The 23,190-nt window shown below is 41.5% G+C and overlaps 1 protein-coding gene across 3 annotated transcripts in view; it reads right to left on the bottom strand.

Annotated features, from left to right (window-relative positions):
* The window catches only part of TRPC3 (transient receptor potential cation channel subfamily C member 3), a 74,758-nt gene extending 58,166 nt beyond the window's left edge, over positions 1 to 16,592 (bottom strand). Inside the window, exon 1 of one of the 3 annotated variants that reach the window (XM_069557477.1) lies at positions 15,839 to 16,592. In XM_069557477.1, coding sequence (XP_069413578.1) covers positions 15,839 to 16,053 — 215 coding nt within the window. In that variant the 5' untranslated portion in view covers positions 16,054 to 16,592. Of the gene's footprint in view, positions 1 to 15,550; positions 15,739 to 15,838 lie in introns of those variants that run through there. The other 2 variants (XM_069557478.1, XM_069557479.1) reach the window with 2 other exon arrangements.
* Positions 16,593 to 23,190: the final 6,598 nt, after the last annotated feature.

Below are 23,190 nucleotides of genomic sequence, written 5' to 3'. Positions count from 1 at the left end.
TTCAAGAAAAATGGGATTTTGCAAGCAGAATCTGGGAAAAAGGAAATTGTCTTGAGTAAGGATTTGCTTAGTTCCTTTATGTCTCTAATTAATTCTGACAGAACCTGATCCCTGACGGCTCTCATCACGTAGACAGGATAGTTCTCCCACTTTTATCAGTAAAGCCACGATGCTTACTGTCCTGGGAGAAGAAAGAAATAACAGAAAGGAAGTCAGAGCCAAGATGTGGTCCAATAAAGTGAGGAACCACTGAGGTGGCGGGGCGAGGGGTGATTCGTGACCCGCTTGTTTGATCTGGAGATCAGAACAGTCCTGCCTGGTTACGTAGGGCATGGTTTGGGCTTTCTCAAGCCACCCTCAGCTCCCATGTAGTCTGGACCCTGCACTGCGGGCCAGGGAGCCTGCACCAAGACTAGAGATGACCGCTGGTGCTGTAAGACAATGTTGCAGCTGTTATGAGAGCTCTGTACCCCCAGGAGCTGAGCTGAAACCACATACGCCAGAGAGAGCACGTTCAGGTGGCAAAGGTGAGTCAGCCAAGATCAAGTCACTGCCACTGATAAAGCAGCACCCAAACAGATAATGAACACTGCCTAGAAACCAAAAGAGTCAGAGAATCCCACCCTTTCGCCCCTCCAAGGGACACATAAACTCCCCTCTGCCAAAGGCCAGATGCTCCTGAGAAGAGCAGGGGAAGGAGTGGCTTTCCAAGAACATGAGCAATCTTACCCAAGTAAACAAACTTACTTTATAGAATCAAACTAAGATGAATGAAACTGGCCTCACAGCATCTCTCCTGAGTGCCCTGAACCAGGGATGGTCATGCTGACCAGAAAAAGACTGCAAGGAGACTGCAGGGAGGAATCCATAGGCAAAGGTCCCTTAGAAACCAGCTCACAGCCAGGAAGACACTGTCCTAGTTGACTACATCCCTGTGATAATGTAGGGCATGCCCTCCCTTTTTATTAACTTACATAATTGCTTAATTAACTGCTTAATTTATTGATTGCTTAATTTACTTGTTGAATGAGAATACATGTCTGTTTAGCAAGCAAAAAACAAAATAGAATTTGAAAAACTAATTTAACCCATAGAGTGAACATTTGGTCACCTTTCTCCCCTCGTCAGCAGGTGGGACGCTCGGGAAAGGCCTGTTCGGCGAGCTACGTGTTGCTGCCCATCCAAGTTGTTCTGCTGTCTTGTTCCTGCTACACTTGCCTCTGGGATGGTCCTTTTCTTTCCATCCTGGGCATACTCTTATTTTGGCCCTTCACCAGTTCAAATCTCTCCTATCTTCTGTGGTCCAGCTTGCATCACACCTCTGAAAACAGAGGGTAAAACTTCACAGGATTAATAACTAGAAGACCTGCAAGGTTCTGTCCACTTTGGAACCTTCCTGAAACTATTCTGGACCATTTTAGCCTGACCATTTGTACTACGGCTAATCTGCCCATAAACCTATACATTTTTTCCCCCTCTCCTTGATTTTGTCTCCTGTGATATTCATGTCCCCTAAGTTTGATTGAGAATAAATACCCTATACTTCCTAATTTTTCACACTTCTTAGCTACCTCTATAGTGCCTGATATAGCACATTATATGTTCAAAAATACTTGTCAGCAGATGCTAATTCTACAGATAAAATGACTCACTCAGAATGTTAGCTTCCTTAAGGTCACTGAAAGAAAGACAAATGAGAGTTCAGAGGTTCTCTCAGTAGTGTTTCTCTACTTTACCATGGTATCTCTAGGGAACAAGAAAAATGAATAACAAGTTGCAAATCAAAATAGCTCTATTAAAACACATGCTTAGGATCTTCCCTGGTGGTCCAGTGGTTAAGACTTTGCCTTCCAAAGCAAGGGGTGTGGGTTTGATCCCTGGTTATGGAGTTAAGATCCCATGTGCATTGTGGCCTAACCCTCTGCACCCCGCAAACCCATAAAAACCAGAAACAATATTGTAACAAATTCAATAAAGATTTAAAAAACGGTCTACATCCCCCCCAAAAAATTCTTAGAAAAGTATGTGCTTAGCTTATGTGTTGGAAAACTTTGGTTCTATGAAAACAGTTTCTAAAATGGCTCTTCAGATTTAATCACAAATTCTTTAGCACTCAGCAACAAATGACTACCAGTAAAGACGTCACTTCAAACCTTTTCTTTAAATGATGTTAAGAATTCACCAGCTACTCAATCCATCTAGCAAAGTAAACACCATCACCAATGTGAGCTAAAGCAGTAAGAGTAACGGTCAAATTGCTTTAACTATTTAGTTCACCACAATGAAGAAGCAGAAGGTGCCCACAGGCTAGGTTCCAGTCTGTCCTTCTGTGAAGGGCAAAAAAAAAAAAAAAAAGGGGGGGGGGCAGAAGGAGCCTTGGAAGATAAGTAATGAGAAAAGCACAGAGGAGGGGGGACAAGTGTTAGAGAGCAAGCACCATGTTAGTTCTCGTATTGGGGATGGTGATAATTGCCAGTAGTAATGAAGGTGGGAAGCAGCAGGCACTGACAAAGGACAAGACAGTCAGGGATGAAAAGTCAAAAAATAGACAAACCCCACAGTCCCCCTGGCACACGGCACCTGTCAGTCAACGCAGCTGCCCCTGGAGACACCTGACAGCTACACTCTATGCCTACATGTGAGTGTGTCTGGAAAAAGGAAAGGGCATCTGACAGCCTCGATAATGTCATCAAAAACAAAGCGTTTTGAAAATCTCTTACTCTGTGTATTGAGGAGGCAAAGAAGTAGAGGAGGGGACGCTCTGAACTTGAGTCGCCCCAAGGGCACCAGCATGCAAGGCTGGAGGAAAGGGGCCCAATCAGCTCGACTGTCTCGTGCAGGGGGACAGCGCTGTGGGTGCTGCCATGCTTGCACCACCTCCTGCTCAGCCTGCATCTACCGGCACCAAGTGCGGCTCAACAGCTCGTTGTCCCGGAAGCAACCAAACCAGCAAGATGAGGCACTCCACTTCAGAAACAGGAAAGCATCACTTCCATGTCTAAAGGTTCCCACCCCAGAGAACAGTTAACATGTAGAGATTCCAGCACTTACAAGTCGGGAGAGATATTTGAGTCTCCACAGTAATTAATCCCTGAGAGTTTCTGTTGGCCAATGTTATCTTCAGAATTCTCCATGTATCATTTTAATAAATCTATTAGACATCTGACTAATTTTGGTACATGTCCTAGGGATTAAGTCAGAGACAAGAAGCTTTGTTGCAGGGAAGCTCCCATCTCTGCTCTTTATCACTTTCCCTGTCCTCTCAGGAAAGCTCCCTGTCCTCTCAAGGGCCACTGACCCTTGAGCAGCCGAGACCAGAAAAGAGAAAAACCATTTAAGAGTGTGCTCCTCCCTCTAATGGTCCACTGGGAGCAGGGGTAAGGACCCCTAACCACTACCTGCAGGAGTTCTTGGTGATTCTTCTTAAACATATGTGCCCCCCAAAACATTCAAATAAATGCCTTCTAGAAATTAGATGTTTCTATTTCCGGGAACCACATTTTGTGTGTAACTCCACTGACTATTGAGTTGCTTTATGACTGTCTGCTTTCATGCCGGTCTCCTCAACAATAACTGTAACATATTAATGATCCAGGAGAAAAACTGTCTCTGTATTCCTGTAGGCCTGACTGTTAGTACATGATTGATGAATATCTATCTGTTGGAGACATAGATAGAGACTATGACAATATAGAGACATATTTAAGACTGAAGGCTTTGAAAGCGGACATTCTTCAGATTAAAGGATACCCTTGGTCACATGAGATAATGTGTGGAAGCAGTGGTGGAAGGGAATTTGGAGTAATTCTTCTATAAAAAAGAACACTGTGAAAACTTTAACATAAATTAATTATCAGGAATTAAAGTAATATAAACAATCATTCTTCTTTAAAAGCAGATTTCTGCTTAATCACACTTAATTCTTAATTACACTGCAAAAAGTAACTGATGAATCTTATAGTTCTTAATTTTAATCTTACATAAAGTTATGTTTTGTCAGGATAATCTGAGGGCAAACAGAGGATGCATCTTAGAATTAATGAGCTCTTATAGTTAATAATTAAGCTTATCTTCAAAACCAAACTCATTAATTAAACTCAATATTTTCTAAGACAAATTTTTATTATTTCAGGAAGATTAGTGACAATGAAATTAGACGTGAAATACAAATTCAGTCTATAACTGAACAAGAATTGAGACAATAATGAACTCAATAATAAAATAAAAAACCTCTACTGACCCGAGAAGTTTATATTTGTCTATTTATATTAGTCACTATCAGTTATATATATATAAACCTCTAATGTTATTATAAACAAAAAGATCTTGTTTTCTACCATTATCATCCATATCTGAAGTCAAAAGTCTGAGGGTTTTAGATTTCGCTCCCATCTCATCACCCTGAGATCTAGTTTTCAACAGAGAATCCATATACATCACTCCTATTTGACAAAATATATGCAGAAATGCAAAACTGGTGTAAAATATTTTGTACTGTCATGCACTTTCCTCAACAGGTCATGTACCTGTGGACATTTAATTCTCATTTTTTAAAAAAGGTTTATCCTAGGGCTAAATTCATACTGTCACCTATTATTTGAATAGTGCAAAGAAAAGGGAGTTTTCTTTTGAACAGGGACATTTTTTTTGACTAGAAAAGTATAGACAAATATCCCCAACATAGATGTTAATTTTTTTTTAATGCTATAACAATCCTAATTAATCTCACAAAGTCACTTCTGAGCCCTTATGCATAAGTGTGAAGCTGGCAGCCATAATTCCCAACTCCGGACCTTCTGTCTCGGGCCAGATTCCTCTGTGTACACCCTCCACAGGCCACTCATCTGGCTCCCCTGCCAGGCTGACTCTGTAGTGTTGACTGCCTGATGAGGGCAATCTCAACCCTGAGCCAGGAAGTTGAAAGCATACCTTCCTATCTAGAGCAGAGAGCTCTGCAAAAACAAGCGTTTTCCTCCCATTACATTTCCTATGAAGTTTTATAAGGATAAAACATGAACAGACAGACATTTGCTACCCTAGCACAGTAATGAACAATTCCTAAAGTTCTAACCTAGTGTTCAGATGATGTCCAGGATCCTTTCACCTCCTTGATATTAAGAAAAGAGAACACTATCAGTGATATTTGGCAGGGGGTCAACTGTTCCCCGAGATATTCTTACCTCCTCTCTCCCTGCCCCTGCCCCATTCTAAATTCTCCTACTCAGCTTACAAACTTTCTCCAGTTGATCTGCCATCAGTAGTCAAATTGGAATGATGAATTAATTGAATCTCATAAATGAGTTAATACTTAATTTCCTGTGTCGCTCCTCCTAGGAGTAAATGCATCTCAAATTTCTCTGAGGAAGAGAAAAATGCTTAACCCAAACAAGCCCACAGTGTCAACAATACAGGAAAGGGAACTGGGGATTTCAAAAGGCCGGGGACTGCTGGAATTCAATGTTAACCTTCAGTTTCAGTTTTTTAACTTGTTTAAGAAGATGCCGGACTAGATGAAATCCTTTTTGACTCAGACACTCTTTTCTTCTTCAAAACACTGTACACCCAGTTAAATTTGGGGAAGTGTGGTTCTAAGATGATTTCAGGTAGAGCGCTTCAGATGATTGACAAATCACACTATAAAGGTTACTGTCTACTCCATTTGTCTAACAAGATCAGTCATAATTAGTCTTAAAAATTAATTAATCTTCCTTCTTCCATCTTGGTCCTGTTAATAATTTTGTCTTCACTTAGGCTTAAAATGAACACCTGAAACACAATTGTAGGGATATTTGCTTTCAAGATGATGGAATAAAGGCCTTTCTCATCCCTTCACCTCTTGAAAATTACCCCCCTAAACAACACAGATAACAAAAAACACAAATTTCATCTTCCATGAGATCAGAAGTACTACAATATATGAAAAAGATATAAGTCAGAAAAATGGTGAGTGATTTGACAGAGAGAAGGAAGGTCCAACCAGAGTGCTTGTAACAAAAAGCAAGCTGGTCCACCCAATACCAGAAAAGTATTGGGAATTAAAGGCAAAAGAAATCTCACAAGAGACAAGGCAGGAGCCTAAAATGGAGGAATGAGTTAAAATTTTGTATAAGTGGTACATAGTAACCCTGCCCCTAGATTGCTGACCTCCAACTGATATGATTAAGTGACAATCCTCCCACATCCCCATAAGAAATATAAGATATCAAATCTCTGGAGAAATAGTAACAGAGATTCTCTAAATGTGGAGATACCAGGCCCACGGGAGGCTAGGACCCAAGAACAGGGGGATCCCTGGCCAGTTCAAGAATACTAACAGCCAGGTTTATTATCTCCTAATCAATAACCTCAGATATGTACTCTTGCCTGGAAAATCCCATGGACGGAGGAGCCTGGTAGGCTGCAGACCACGGGGTCGCTAAGAGTCAGACATGACTGAGCGATTTCACTTTCACTTTCATGCATTGGAGAAGGAAATGGCAACCCACTCCAGTACTCTTACCTAGAGAATTCCAGGGATGGGAGAGCCCAGTGGGCTGCCGTCTATGGCGTCACACAGAGTCAGACACGACTGACGTGACTTAGCAGCAGCAGCAGCATGCAGATGACACCACCCTTATGGCAGAAAGTGAAGAGGAACTAAAAAGCCTCTTGAGGAAAGTGAAAGTGGAGAGTGAAAAAGTTGGCTTAAAGCTCAACATTCAGAAAATGATGATCATGGCATCCAGTCCCATCAATTCATGGGAAATAGATGGGAAAACAGTGGAAACAGTGTCAGACTTTATTTTTTGGGGCTCCAAAATCACTGCAGATGGTGACTGCAGCCATGAAATTAAAAGACGTTTACTCTTTGGAAGAAAAGTTATGACCAACCTAGATAGCATATTCAAAAGCAGAGACATTACTTTGCCAACTAAGGTCCGTCTAGTCAAGGCTATGGTTTTTCCTGTGGTCATGTATGGATGTGAGAGTTGGACTGTGAAGAAGGCTGAGCGCTGAAGAATTGATGCATTTGAACTGTGGTGTTGGAGAAGACTCTTGAGAATCCCTTGGACTGCAAGGAGATCCAACCAGCCCATTCTAAAGGAGATCAGTCCTGGGATTTCTTTGGAAGGAATGATGCTAAAGCTGAAACTCCAGTACTTTGGCCACCTCATCTGAAGAGTTGACTCACTGGAAAAGACTCTGATGCTGGGAGGGTTTGGGGGCAGGAGAAGAAGGGGACGACAGAGGATGAGATGGCTGGATGGCATCACGGACTCGATGGACGTGAGTCTGAGTGAACTCTGGGAGTTGGTGATGGACAGGGAGGCCTGGCGTGCTGCGATTCATGGGGTCGCAAAGAGTCGGACACGACTGAGTGATTGAACTGAACTGAATCCTTTTTGCCTTGAGAAATTTTTTTAAAAAGAAATATTTCATCTCTGAAATAAAGACAGAATGCTATAACAAAGAAATACTCATTAGACAAAAAGAGCTCTTAGAGATTAAAAATATGATAGATAAAACTGAAAAAAAAACAGTGAAAGTTGGGAAATATAGTCAAGGAAATATCTCACAAAGAACAGAAAAGATAATCACTGGAAAATATGGTAGAAGAGCTACAAAAACTAGGGGATCAGTCTAGGAGATCCAAAGTCCAAATAACAGAAATTCCAGAAAGAAAGAAAAAATATGAAAATAGTGCATAGGAATAATAAAAGGAATAATACAAGAAAACCTCTCCAAACCAAAGGGCATAATATCCAAATACTGAAAGGGTTCATCAATGAAGCATTCACTGAATTAAAAAAGACTCGTATCAAGGCATCGTTTAGACATTTCAGAACAACACTAATGAAGAGCTCAATCTAAAAGCTTCCTGACGGGAAAAAAAAAAAAAAAAGGATTAAAAACGACAAACAAACCAAGTCAGAGGCTTTTAGAAGGGATGTCTCCAGAAAAAACACACAGAGACTAAAGGATTTAGCTGAAGAGGAAAGAACAAGATAGAGAAAATACGCCAAGAAAAACAACTAATTATAAAAGAAAAGAAATGTAATTATACTGTACTACTTGACTCTGCAGTGAATAATAATTACATGATCATAATAATGAATTATTAACCACAGATTGTGATAAATCATGTGATGGAGGATGGGGGAGAATTAAAGTTATAAGTGAGTGAAATTTTCACCTGAGAATACTGATGCTATCTAAAACACATGAATAACAAGAATGCGATTCTTAAAGGAGCTGTAAGTGTATGAAACGGAGGGGACAGGAAGAAAAAAGGAAAAAAACAGGGAACTGTCACGGGCTTGCTGTTGATCTTATAAGCTTTTTTTTTTAGCATTAAGTTTTAAAACTGTATTCATGCATTACTTTGATACTATACAAAAATAATTTTGGACTTCCCAGGTGGCGCTAGTGGAGATACAAGAGAGGGGACTTTGATCCCTGGGTCAGGAAGATACCCTGGAGACGGAAATGGCAACCACTCCAGTTTTTTTGCCTGCAGAATCCCACGAACAGAGGAGCCTGGCTAGCAGTCCATAGGGTCACAAAGAGTCTGACACGTCTAAAGTGAAGTAAGCAAGCAAGCAAGAATAATTTACAAAAAAAACAGCAAAATGACTCTATCTTATACACAGTGAAATTACTACTCTATGGGATAAACTAAAAATACAACTCAAAATTTCAGATTATTAAAGGTCTCAAGTCTAATATTCATTGGAAGGACTGATGCTTGAAGCTGAAGCTCCAATACTTTGGCTAGCTGATACAAAGAGCCAACTCACTGGAAAAGACGCTGATGCTGGGAAAGATTAAAGGCTGGAGATGGGGACCACAGAGAATCTGAGATGGTTGGATGGCATCACTGACTCAATGGACATTAGTCTGAGCAAGCTCCAAGAGATGGTGAAGGACAGAGAAGCCTGGCATGCTACAGCCCATGGGGACACAAAGAGTCGGACATGACTGATCGACTGAACAACGAATCTAATGTTGTGCTGTGCTGTTCTTGAATATCATAACTGAAGAGAAACCTGCCTCTTCCTTAACAATGCTAGTCCAACTTTGGTCCTTAAAGTCCAAATTTCTCTCTCTAGAGATTCTACAGTGACTTGGCAAATCTCTGATTTCCACTGCAGTGGTGGGAAGGACATTCTACTTCCAGTCAGGAACCCAAGCCAACAGGTACAACATTGTTCTCAATCCCACAGCAAAGCTAAGCCTAGGTTTAAAGATTGTCATGGGCCAGCACCACAGAAACTAACATTCAAGTAGATAATCTGAGTTACAAGGCACTGTGTGATCATCTTCAAATCTCCTATCAGACAAAGTTGAGCATCAGACACTCTGGTATTTTTTAAATCTCCTAATCACCCTGTGGTTTTATTTTATATAATTTTCAAAATAAAAATTGCATATATTTATGGTATATAATAATAGAATTTGATATACATACACAGTGGGCCCTTGAACAACATGGATTTGAACTGCGCAGGTCCGTTTGTACACATTTTTTAAAAAAGTATATTGGAAAACGATTTGGAGATTTGTGACAATGTGAAAAAAAAAAAACTCTGCTGAACTCTGTAGCTTGGAAATACTGAAAAAACTAAGAAAAAGTTAGGTATGTCATGAAAGCATAAGATGTATATAAATACTAGTCTATCCCTTAAGTGGGCATAAGATGAGTGATATTTAATTACAATATGCTTAAATAATTAAATAATATACTTTCAATATGTTTAATAAAAATAATTTTAATTTTGTTACTGCCTTATAACTCTGCTTTCAAAGAATTACATTATCATATAGTATGCCCCTGTCTCTCTCCCTTCCTCTCTTCCAACTGGAGAAACTGCAACAACTTATCACCACAGGTAAGTGGTTTTTTAAAAAAAAATTATGTTTCCAATACTGTATTATGAAGATGGCACAGTAATATTGTATGCCATAAAAATTTTGCAATGGTTCATTCTTTAGCCAATAGGCAGGGCTACTGTGAAACAGCCGTATCAATTATATCAGGCTACCCTAAAAGCAATCACACTGCTGCTTCTTTGCTATCAATACAGGAATCATTACACCTGCAAATAAATATGAATTTTTTTCACATTATTTTTTCACTTTTGATATCCAGTGTTAGTAATACATAGAACGTCTACAGTATTTTGTATCATATAAGACAACACTGTTGTAGGTACTGATAGATGGTTAATTTTGTAAACAGATGACATAAGCATGGTGTCAATACATACAGTGCAATACTGTAAATATAAATTTTCCTTATGATTTAAAAAAATAATTTATTTTTAATTGAAGTATAATTGCTTTATAATTTTGTGTTTGTTTCTACCATATAACAACATGAATCAGCCACAGATACACATAAGTCCCCTTCCTCTTGAACCTCCCTCCCACCTCCAACCCCATCACAACTCTCTAGGTTACCACAAAGTGTAACCCTGGATCATACAGTAAATTTCCACTGGCTATCTAATTTTACACATGGTAATGTATATGTTTCAATGCTACTCTCTCAATTCGTCCCACCCTTTTCTTCCCCACCTGTGTCCACAAGTCTGTTCCCTATGTCTGTGGTTCCATTGCTGCCCTGCAAGTAGGTTTATTGGTACCACCTTTCTATTAACAGATTCCATATATTTGCATTAATATACAATATTTGTCTTTCTCTGATTTATTTCACTCTGCATAATAGGCTCTTTCTTGATAACATCTTCTTGCTCTAACTCACGCTACTGAAGAATGCGTGCATGTGTGTGTACTCAGTGACTCAGTCATGTCCAACTTTGGTGACCCCAGGGGCTGTAGCCCTCCAGACTCCTCTGTCCATGGAATTTTTCAGGCAAGAAATCTAGAGCGGGTTACGCATTTCCTTCTCCAGGGGATCTTCCTGACCCAGGGATTGAACTAGCATCTCCTGCATTGTCAGGCAGATTCTTTACCACTGCAGCATCTATTGAAGAATACAATTATATAATAAAAAAAACATACAAAATATGTATATTTTGTACACATAAACAAGGTCTATGTTATCTGCAAGGCTCTGGTCAACAGTAGGCTATACTAAGTTTCAGGGGGAGTCAAAAGTTATACATGGATTTTAGACTGGGCAGGGCAGGAGGTTAGTGCTCCTAACCTCTGTGTTATTCAAGAGTCAACTGTACAATAGAGAAATGATTACTACAGGCAAGGTAATTAACACATCTAGCTCCTCACATAGTTATCTTTGGGGTGTGTATTAATGAGAAACCCTGAAACCTACCCTCTTAGCAAATAGCCAAAATACGGAAACAAAGTGTCATAGACTATGAATGGAAAAAGAAACAGTGGTATATATGCATGTAATGCAGTATTATTTTGCCTCAACAAAGGAGATACTGCTATTTATGATATGGGTGAACCTGGAAGACATTAGGCTAAGTGAAATAAGCCAGGCACAGAAAAAAAAAAAAAACTGGCATGACCCCATTTATATGTGGAATCTTAAAAGTCAAATACATAGAAGCAGAGAGTAGAACCATAGTTACCAAGGGCTGGAAGGTGGGAAAATTGGGGAGATGTTGGTCAAAGGGTACAAAGTTGCAGTTATGCAGGACGAATAAGCCTGGAGATCTTATGCAGAGTGTGGGGACTATAGTTAATAATACTCTATAGAATACAGATGCTCTGTAATTGATTTACTAATTAATCTTTAGAAACTGACTTGACTTCACTATGTATCAATTTCCTCATTTGCCAAATGATAAACCCTGCTTTAAAGAGGTGTGATTCAAGTTAATTCATATAAATGACAGCATGAGGTATTACATAAATACAAATTATGGCTTTTATTATGACAAATTTTTGGCAGCACGTCTTCAAGAAAAACTAAACAGAATCTTTTCTTCTTTTTTTTTAAAAGTATGTTCATTGCTTTTTTTTTTTTTTTTTTGGTCTAGCTGCTTGCAAGTCTTAGTTCTCAGACCAGGAATTTAACTAGGGCCACAGCAGTGAAAGCACTGAGTCCTAACCACTGGACCACCAAGGAATTCCCCAAAATCTTTTCTTGCAGAAGCCTTTTCTCTTAAAGATAACGATGCTGAGAAATCTAATGGTTTTGTGCATGTACAAAAAAGTGTAAAGTATAAGGGATGAGTCTTCTTACTAAACGTAGACTCACAAAGTTTCTCTCTCTCTCTCTCTTTTTTTTTTTAATTGGCCAAGCTATTCAGCTTGTTCCCCAACTAGGTACCGAACCCTGGCCCTTGACAGTAAATCCTAACCACTGGGCCACTAGGTAATTCCCACAAAGTTTCTCTCTTGATTTACCAAGTGTTCACCAACTGTGGGTCAATTCTTCCCTTTTCATTTTACTTTTAAACTTTTTATTTTATATTGGAGGATAGCTGATTAACAATAGCTGTGATAGTTTCAGGTGGACAACAAAGGACCTTAACCTTACTATTCTTCCCTTTTCCTGAAACTCTCTCTCGGCAGCCTTGCTTTTGTACCACCTGCTGCTTCATCTTTTTCTGTGTCTTTTGCTTGCTACTCTTTCTTTTTGCCCCTCTAAACAAAGAAATTTCCCTCAGAAAACTAACTCAGGCTTCCTTTGTTTTTCTCTTCGCACTCCTTCCTTGGGCAATATCATGAATTTACACAACTTGAAACCAAATCCCATCAGACAGCAGACCCTCAAATTCTCTCAAGCTTTAAACTTGCATTCCTTTCTTCCTGTTTGATATGTATTTGAAAATTATCTGAAAAGTCAGATCATTTAGTTTCTTTTTTTTCAACAATGACATCATGATCTTATTCATCCACATCAAAATCACAAAGTCACCTCTGACCCTGCTTTCTCTTTAAATGCCTCATGGATAGGCAAATTCCCATAGATTCTTTCTGGGTATCCCCACTTCCTATCTCTCCCCATTCCATCCCACCAGTCCTACACTATCACAGATCCTAATCTCAGCCTGGAAAGCTACAGTAGTTTTTTAAGGTATTTACTTACATTCTGCCAATTGCCACTTCAATCCATCCCCTTCTCAGAGTGACTTGGATCAAACCTTTGCTGCTCTGAAACAATCAATGACTCCCTATTGCCTCTCCTTGACATACAAGATCCTGTACATGAATGCCCCAAACTAACACATCCAGCTAAATCTCACTGCTCTCTTTCACACAATCTATGTTTCAATAAAACTTAATATTCCCTGGACATCCGGGGCACTTTGGAATAGGGGTGGAGTGGGGTGGAGTGCTTGAATTAACTGCCCACTCTCTTTCTGCCTCTGATCTTATTTACCTTTTCAGGCTCATAAAAGGTTTTCTTGATTTCTCCATAATCTTATGTTGTCCATTTCCTCTTGGCACTTGACTCTGCAGAGCTCTCTCCTTGTATGTATGTATTTATGCGCTCATTCTACTCTAATAGCATAATTATTTATCCCGGCTTCATTTACACCTCTCCCTTACGAGATTTTAAACTCCTTGAGTGCAGTAAAGTTGTCATACTCATCTTTGTGGCTTGCTGTACCTAGTCTGAACTTTGCACATGTAAATGTTTAAGGAATGTCTTCAGATTAAAACTCACAAGAACTGACTTCAAATGCTTTTGGAGTTCATTAAATATTTTTTAAAACTTTCAGACTGAATTAATCATGCAAACAGTATACTCCTTGATCCTAGGTTTGCAAACAATTGGGAAAAGGGAAGTCTTGGCTTGAATCAATGGCTCTATCAAGAATTTTATCAAAGGATAATTTTAAAAAAAAACTCTTGCTAGTGATATAGCAGATGACACTATTCCCCCTGATTCAGTCTATTTAAAATTCCCAAATGGAATACTGGAGCATGGAGCAGTGAAATGAGCAAAAGGGTTATGTCAAGGAATCTTTTTGGTAAAAGTGGGAGTCTACCCTCAGCATCCCTCTGACTGTTAAATTTGGCTGTTCTATTCTGCCTACTGAAAATGACCCTGGGGCTTTGACAGACTGGATATCCGTCTCCAATTCCGTCCTGGGGCTGTGTTCACTGTCTGAGCTATTAAACTGTGGCCACATTCCACTCAAAGTTGGAATAAACAGATAATCTCTGCTACAAATATCAAGTTAGTCTCTGCTATTACCAAGTTACAGGCCTGGAAAAAACATGAAGAGCTTGCGGCTCTACCTTCAGAAGGAACGTTTATTAATACGTATCTCCGTCACATGACAGTCTTTTCAGCCGCTTTACAAAGTAAATATACAACATTTACCTGTTGAGTTATGTAAAGTCAGCAGATAGCCAAGAAAGATGTTCTATTATCAGTTAGACCGCAAGTCTACATTAGAATTTGTCCTAGCGCTTTGTGTGATTGACCTCAAGCTTCAGAAAGCAAAGTGTATAATCTTTGCTTCGCCCTACTTTCTCAGATAAGCGCGCTCTGGTGTCCCATTTAGTGTCGATTTAAGACAAAAGAAAAATAATTAAAGAATCAAGAAACTGAGTTGGGTTCTAAAAACCAGACTGGCAAAAGGGAATATGGACAATGTCTTAAAACCTTAGGGAGGCGGGGAAGCGAGCTGGCCGGGGCTTTAATCTCAAAGGACCTACCTTCCCTCCATTTCCTGGGCCATTTCCACTCCAGGCTAATCTTCAGCAATAACTGAACCACGTTGGGATGCGTCGCTCATTTAAAATCAGAAACCTTTCCCAGCCACTGAGTTCTCCTTTTAATTAGGCCGGTCCAGCCGAGTTAGGAGCGGACACTGACCAGCTCAGCCTTGCACACTATCCTGCCGGGTCGAGGTCGCCCCACAGGCTTCACACCGTAGCTGTGTGCAGCTCGCGGGCAGCAGGGGGCGCTGCGGAACCTCCGTCCCTTGCCCGGAGAACCCCTTCCCCGGCCCAAGTGGTTAGTGCCGCCCGCAAAGACTGGCCCCAAGGTCTCTACCTATCTGTGCGCTCTTCCTAAAAAGACAGTAAACCCTGCTAAACGTCCAAGGTACGTGACAAAAGAAACAGAGAGCATGCACCCTATAAAACTAACCAGTCTCTTCATCCTCTCTGTGTCTCAGAGAGGCTGTTTCCAAGATTTGGAAATTAAGAAAAGTTGTTCTTGCTCAGGCATTAAAGCGCGGACCTCTACCTTCCTTCCTTTAAAAAAGGAACAGTTACTGACCCTGAGCCTCCTGGGAACTCCAACCAAGTAGCTCTAAGGCGGTTCCCGCGGCGCCCCGCGCTCACTCTCCCCCGGGAGACCCGCCGGCTTCGGCTCCAGGTTAGCCCCGACTGTGAATGGACGGTCGGGAAAAAAGGCGTCCGGGCAGACCTTCCACCCACACACTCTGTACCACACACCGTCCGCTCCCTTCTCCCCACGGCCGGAAGCGTCGGAAGAGACTCAGGTTCCTGGGGTGGCTCCACGCTGAACGCCGGGGCCTAAGCACACCGTCCCCTTCTCTGACCTGCCGGGGGCAGTTCGGGGACCCCGGGGAACATTTTCCGCGAGGCCCCCAGCCCACTGGCGGCTGTGCGCGCATCCTCGCTTGGAGGAGAGCGGGCGTCTGCTTACTGGACAGCGTGTCTGGCGTCCGTTGTTTCCATCCGCGGGGCTGGTCCGTGCGCTGGAGCCGGGACAGAGACCCCAGCCACGCCTTCGGGCGTCCCCGGAGTCCCTCCACAGAGCAGGACCAAGAGAGGCGAGACCCCAGCTTAGGTCTACCGCCCACCCGAGTTGCCCCGAATAGGACTGCCACGGAGGGTGGACTTTGGCGGTCCGGGGCACAGCGCGGGGCTGCCGGGGCGCGCCTGCCCGCCCCCCCCGCCCGAGGCACGGGCCGCGGGCCAGCCGGGTACTCACATGTCGGGCCCCGGCGAGAAGGGCGGCGGGCAGTAGGCGCGCGGTCCCCGCTGCGGGGGCGCCGAGCGCGGCTCTAGTCCCCCGTTGACGCCCCTCCAGCCCCGCCGGCGGCGCTGCGGCTCCGCGCCTTCGTCCTCGCCCTCCTCCTCCTCCTCCTCCGGCGCGGGGAAGGTCACCCTCGCTTGCTCCTTGCACTTCCTGACCTTGCTGGACATCGCGCCGGCCGCGGTCCGAGCGCGAGGATGCCGGCCGCCGGCCTCGGTCTCCACCGCCGCCGAGGCGCGTTCTCCCCGCGGCGCCTTTTCCCCACCTCCAGCGGGCCCCGGGCGGCCCCGGGCGGGGAGGCAGGAAGAGAGACCCGCGCAGCCGAAGACCGAGCAGTTAGAGGCGGGAACCAAAGCCGGGTCGCCGGCGCGCACCTTCAAACCGCGGGGGCAGCAGCCGCGCCCGTGGCCGCGAGAAGGAAGCTCTGGGCCGAGCGGGGCGCGAGTGCTGGGAAACGCTCTCCTGCCCCGCGGCGCCTGCGGCTGCGGTGCCTCCTCCGCGCCCGTCTCCTGTCTCCGACAGCATCACTTGCTAGGACAGTACCGCGGCTGAGGGCGAAGGAAGAGAGGGGGAGGGAGGAAGGGAGGGAGGGAGAGGAGGGGAAGAATCAATTCCTTATCAGACAGCGAGAACTGGAGAGGAAAGCCGACATCAGCAGGCAGGGCATAAAGAAATCAGAGAAACTTCCCTCCCTAATCTCTCCTTTCTCTCCCAAAAGAGCCCTGTTCCCTTTAGACATACAGGTTTCCCAAGGAAGGGGGAAAGGAAATCGTCTGGCTTGTTAATTTTCCTGCAATTGTATTTACCCTAGTCAGCTTTATATTTCTTTGAAGAGGCACATTGGTTCGTTGTGTTATTCACTCTAAAACTTAGTTGAACCTACTGAGGTTTTAGTACATTCCCCTGAGTGCTAAGAATGGTAATGTTTTAATCGTGCAGAATGCTTCAGGTAAGTTTTTTGTTTGTTTGTTTTTTAATGAATCTCAAAACATCTAACAAGATTTATATACTTTCCAAGAAATATTTTCTGAAAAAATTAAAAGTATCCTTTTTAAAACGTAAAAATTGCCTTTAAAAAGATTCAAGAACAGTATTTCTTCTGGGAGAAAAAGCCTCGTGGGATTTTAGGCAGAAGGAATTTTAAGGATCAAGAAATTTATCCCTTTAGAAATAAGAAATATTATTTTAGAATATCATTAGAATTATATAAATTAATATTACTAATTATTATATATAATTAATATTATTAAATAATATAGAAGAGTATTATTTTAGAAATAAGAAAACTGAGCCCTAGTGAGACTGAGTAAACTACTCAAGATAGGTAATAGAAAACTCAGAGCTAGGCAAGTGTATTTTCCAAAGCTTTCTAGTGCCTCAAATAAACACTTTCCAGCAAGTCCAACTTAGAAGAATCACAAATGTACCAGATATGCTATGATGAAATAAGATACTCATTTTTACCTGTATCCAATTACACTATATTTTTTAAAGAAAGCTTATTCTCAAATTTAAACAAAATACAAGGAAATTTAGCTCTTTTGAATTATAGTCTTAAAAAGTAAATAATATATTGTGTGTTTTATTAAGATGATAACGTCTGTATGTTTAAGGAAGCAATGGTATTTATATTTATTTATACATCTGGTACAGAAAAAATAAATACTGTGTAGTGTCTTACAGTTGGAAGCACCTTTCCCATACTAGCACATATAGAAGTAGAAGTGTTAAAATCGTCATAGTGCAAGTTTTTAGACCCCTGCAGTATTTCTAAAGCAGGACTGCTTTCTGCACCGCCAAACCACTGCTTCAGTTAAGGCTTTATCATCCTCCCTGCCATCCAGTATTTCTGCAGCCCACCTTTTCCCAAAACCATTTCATTCTCCAGGCTACTAGAGAGATCATGCTCAGAACAAGTCTGATCATGACTTTTCACTGTAAAAATCTCTGGTGGCTTCCCACTGCTTTCAGGTTAAAATCCAAATTTGGCATACCCAACTCTTTGTTCAGTTCAGTTCAGTTCAGTTCAGTCGCTCAGTCGTGTCCGACTCTTTGCAACCCCATGAATTGCAGCTCGCCAGGCCTCCCTGTCCATCACCAACTTCCAGAGTTCACTCAGACTCACGTCCAGCGAGTCAGTGATGCCATCCAGCCATCTCATCCTCTGTCGTCCCCCTCTCCTCCTGCCCCCAATCCCTCCCAGCATCAGAGTCTTTTCCAGTGAGTCAACTCTTCGCATGAGGTGGCCAAAGTATTGGAGTTTCAGCTTTAGCATCAGCCCTTCCACAGAAATCCCAGGGCTGATTTCCTTCAGAATGGACTGGTTGGATCTCCTTGCCATCCAAGGGATTCTCAAGAGTCTTCTCCAACACCACAGTTCAAAAGCATCAATTCTTCAGCGCTCATCTTTCTTCATAGTCCAACTCTCACATCCATACATGACCACTGGAAAAACCATAGCCTTGGCTAGACGGACTTTTGTAGGCAAAGTGATGTTTCTGCTTTTGAATATGCTATCTAGGTTGGTCCTAACAAGGAGTAAGCGTCTTTTAATTTCATGGCTGCAGTCACCATCTGCAGTGATTTTGGAGCCCCCAAAAATAAAGTCTGACACTGTTTCCACTGTTACCCCAACTATTTCCCATGAAGTGATGGGACTGGATGCCATGATCTTCGTTTTCTGAATGTTGAGCTTTAAGCCAACTTTTTCGTTCTCCTCTTTCACTTTCATCAAGAGGCTTTTTAGTTCCTCTTCACTTTCTGCCATAAGGGTGGTGTCATCTGCGTATCAGGTTATTGATATTTCTCCCTGGTCTGACCCTAATCTTTCAGTCTCTCCTCCCAGCCTCCTTCATATCATCCTAACTTCAATTATCCTGACCTTCTCACTCATCACCTGACATTCTAGCCACTTTCCTATTTCCTACCTTTGTCTGTGGTATTGCTGTGATTGAAACGTCTCTCTCCCTTCATCTACTTGGCACACTTTTACTTTTTACTAAAGACTTAGACTAGGTATGGCATCCTATTTGATACCCCTCCTGCCTTCCAGTGAAGTTCCCATAGCCCTTGGCACACTGTCATACTACAGTCTTACCAACAGTGATAGCACATTGAAATTAACTCCTTATATGCCTGTCTACTCTTAAGACTGTGAATTCTGGAGGATCGTTTGGGGTCTTATTTACCCTTGAGCTTCTTGAGAGTTCCTCTTTTTTCCCTTGCATTTAGCTCAGTACCTGATGCACAGAACAAGCTCAAAAATGTTTGTTGAATGAATTCAGAAAGTCTATAGGTTCTTTATAATTATGTTAGCAAGTGTCTGAACTGCTTTTAAGAGGCTCTGGATTGAAACACTGTGGGAGTGCTAGAGCCACAAGGGTTTACTCTTAGTGTGGTATTAGTTTGCCAGGGCTGTCACAGACTGTAAGAGTGGCTTAAACAACATAAATGTGTTTTCTGACAGTTCTGTCACCTGGAAGTCTGAGATCAAGATGTTGACAGCGTTGGTTTCTTCTGAGACCTCTCTCCTTGACTGTCTTCTTCCCGAGTATTCATTTGGCCTTACTCTGTCTGTGTCCTGATCTCCTCTTCTTAAAAGTACACAAGTCAGACTGCATTAGGCCCCATTGTAATGACCTTATTTTTAGCTTAGTTACCTCTTTAAAGATTTGTAATCAATTATAGTCAAACTCTGAGGTATGGTAGTTAGGATTTCAACATATAAATGAGGGACGGGGACACAAGTCAGCATATAAGAAAAACCATCTCTCCTGGGCTGAGGGAATTGTTCCATCCAGAGTCTGCCAACATTTTTATTCTTAAGAAGTACATTCATGAGATTAATGAAAACCCAGGGGAGAGGAAATCTAAAAGAAAGTAGGTTCTTAGAAGAGAGAGAAAATATGGACCTCCTTGGCATAAACCAGCTTTGTCTTTTTCATTTGCTTCTGTAAAAGAGGATCTGCCACTGTATATAAGTTGTTGGCTGTCTGTGTACTCATGAAATCAGTGTTTACCTAACATACATTTGAAATCCATTACTCCTTTGGAAAACAACAATGACAAAATCAGTATTCAATATTCATGAAATCAACTGTTGAGGCAAGTTATTTTCAAGTAGAGATGGTCACTAAGGCAGAGAAGCAGCTAAGAAATGCTATACCTTCTATAAAATCTGTTTTGCACTTGATGGCAGGCTTTGTTCTCTGTTTCTCTATCTCCTCTCTCTCCCTCGGTCTTCTTCCAGGGTTGTCTGTAACACACCTACTAAGAAGGCCCTGTTGAGCAGTAATTCTTGCATCTTGGGATTAAGGTTAGACTTAGCAATTTTCTCAAGGGAGGAAGAGCATGGACAAAGTGATAATATTCCAAACAGTGTACATTTTTTCCCTCCTTAAGGATAGACATTCTCTTATAAGTGGATTTTGCTTTGCTTTAAAGAAAAATAGACTTTTTTTTTCAAAGAAGTTTTAGATTCACAGCAAAAAGGAGTGCAAAGTATAAAAAGTTCTCTTATACCTCCCACCCTGACACTTGCATCTTTCTGTGTTAGTTGCTTAGTCATGTCCGACTCTACAACCCCATGGACTGTAGCCCACCAGTCTCCTTTGTCCATGGAATTTCCAGGCAAGAATACTGGAGTGGGTAGCCATTTCCTCCTCCAGGGGATCTTCCTGACCCAGGGATTGAACCCAGGTCCCCTGCGTTGCAGGCAGATTCTTTACCATCTGGGCCACCAGGGAAGCCTTGACACTTGCATAGCCTCCCCCAATATTAACACTGTTCACCAGAGTATTACAGTTGCTACAACTGATGAACCTACAGTTACACATTTTTATCATCCAGAGTCCATAGTTTGCATTAGAGTTCACTTTTTGTATTGTATATTCTATAGATTTAGACAAATTTATGATGACATATTGATATATCCATCACACAGAGTATTTTCACTGCCCTAAAAATCCTCTGTGCTTTACCTGTTCATCCCACCCTTGCACCTAACCCTTGACAACCACTGATTGTTTTATTGTCCCTATCAGTTCAGTTCAGTTCAGTTGCTCAGTCATGTCTGACTCTTTGTGACCCCATGAATCGCAGCACGCCAGGCCTCCCTGTCCATCACCAACTCCCGGAGTTCACTCAGACTCACGTCCATCGAGTCCGTGATGCCATCCAGCTATCTCATCCTCTGTTGTCCCCTTCTCCTCCTGCCCCCAATCCCTCCCAGCATCAGAGTCTTTTCCAATGAGTCAGCTCTTCATATGAGGTGGCCAAAGTACTAGAGTTTCAGTTTTAGCATCATTCCTTCCAAAGAACACCCAGGACTGATCTCCTTCAGAATGGACTGGTTGGATCTCCTTGCAGTCCAAGGGACTCTCAAGAGTCTTCTCCAATAGCACAGTTCAAAAGCATCAATTCTTTGACGCTCGACTTTCTTCATAGTCCAACTCTCACATCCATACGACTACTGGAAAAACCATAGCCTTGACTAGATGGACCTTTGTTGGCAAAGTGATGTCTCTATAGTTTTGCCTTTTCCAGAATACAGTATGGTTGGAATTATACCTTTGTATATGTATGTAGCCTTTTCAGATTGGCTTTTTTTCACTTAGATTAAAATTCTGCCGTGTCCTTTCATGGCTTGAATGTTCATTTATTTTTAGCACTGAGTAATATTTCATTATCTAAATGCACCACAGTTTCTATATCCATTCACCTATTGAAAGACATCTTGGTTGCTTCAAAATTTTGGCACTGATGAACAAAGCTGCTATAAATAAGTATGTGCAGGTTTGTGTATAATAAGTTTTCAACTCCTTTGGGTAAATATCAAGCAGTGCAACTACTGGAAATGTAAAAGTATGTTTAGTTTTGTAAGAAACCTCCAAACTATCTTTAAAAATGACCACATCATTTTGCATTTTCACCAGCAGTAAATGAAAGTTCCTGTTGCTCCACATCCTTGCCAGCGTTTGGTGTTGTCAATGTTTTGGGTTTCGGCCATTCTAAAAGGTAAGTAGTGGTAGATCATTGTTGTTTTCGTTTGAATTTCCCTGATGAGGTATGGTATGCAACATCTTTTCATGTGCTTATTTGCCATCTGTATATCTTCTTTAGTGAGGTGTCTGTTAAGATCTTTGGCCCATTTTTAGTCTTGTTTATTTTCTTATCATTGAATTTTAAGTGTTCTTTGTGTATTATGGATAACAGTCTGTTATCAGATTGTCTTTTGCAAATACAGTAGCCTTCTCTTATTTGCAGTTTCACTTTCCATGATTTGAAAATATTAAATGGAAAATTCCAGAAAACAAAGTTTTGAATCTGAAGCTTTTCTGAGTAGCGTGATGAACTCTTGCACGACCCCACTCAGGACGTGGTCTGTTCCTTCATCCCGCTGATTCTGTTAGTCTATTAAGAGCCATCTCAGTTATCAGATCCACGGTTGTGGTCTCGCAGTGCTTGAGCTCAAGTAATCCTTATTTTACTTGATAAACACCTCAAAACACAAGAGTAGTGGTTCTGGCGATTTGCATATGCCAAAGAGAAGCCATAAAGTGCTTCCTTGAGGTGAAAAAGTGAAAGTTTTCAATCTGAGAAAAAAAATCGTATGCCACATTTGGTAAGATATACGTTAAGACTGAATCTTCTCTTCATGAAATTTTGAGGAAGGAAAAAGAAATCTAGTTTTGCTATCACATTTCAAACTGCAAAAGTTATGGCCACAGTGCATAAGTGCTCAGTTAGGATGGTAAAAGCATTGCATTTGTACAATAAGCTATTTTGAGAAAGCTTCAACAATAATAAAATAGAATGATTATAACAATATTCTGTGATAAAAGTTATGTAAATATTGTACAATAAGCTCCACATTTATATAACTTTTATCACAGAATATTGTTATAATCATTCTATTTTATTAGTTATTGTTGGTAATCTCTTACTGTTCCTCATTTATAAATTAAACTTTACTATAGGTATGCATATGTAAGAAAAGACTTAGGGCTGGGTACTATCCGTGATTTCAAACATCCATATCCCTCAAGGATAAGGGGGAACTACTGTATTTTCTCCCAGTCTGTGGCTTGTCTTTTCAGGCTCTTGATTCTTTGCTTTTTACAGGAAATATAAGTCATTAATTTTTCTTAGCAGCATAAACTTATAATATGAGAATGCTACATATGAAGATAATTGAACCTGAAAAAAGAGTGTCACTGAACGTATGACGCGGTAGTTGGTACTCTCATGACTTTTACACAGAATCAGCAGTGTTCTATTAACAGTGTTTCACTAATGCTTGCAGCCTA

This window comes from Ovis canadensis, chromosome 17 (assembly GCF_042477335.2).
Source record: "Ovis canadensis isolate MfBH-ARS-UI-01 breed Bighorn chromosome 17, ARS-UI_OviCan_v2, whole genome shotgun sequence".
Lineage (NCBI taxonomy): Eukaryota > Metazoa > Chordata > Mammalia > Artiodactyla > Bovidae > Ovis > Ovis canadensis.
Note: the sequence above shows the minus strand (reverse complement) of the source record. Positions and strands in the feature narration are given on the sequence as shown.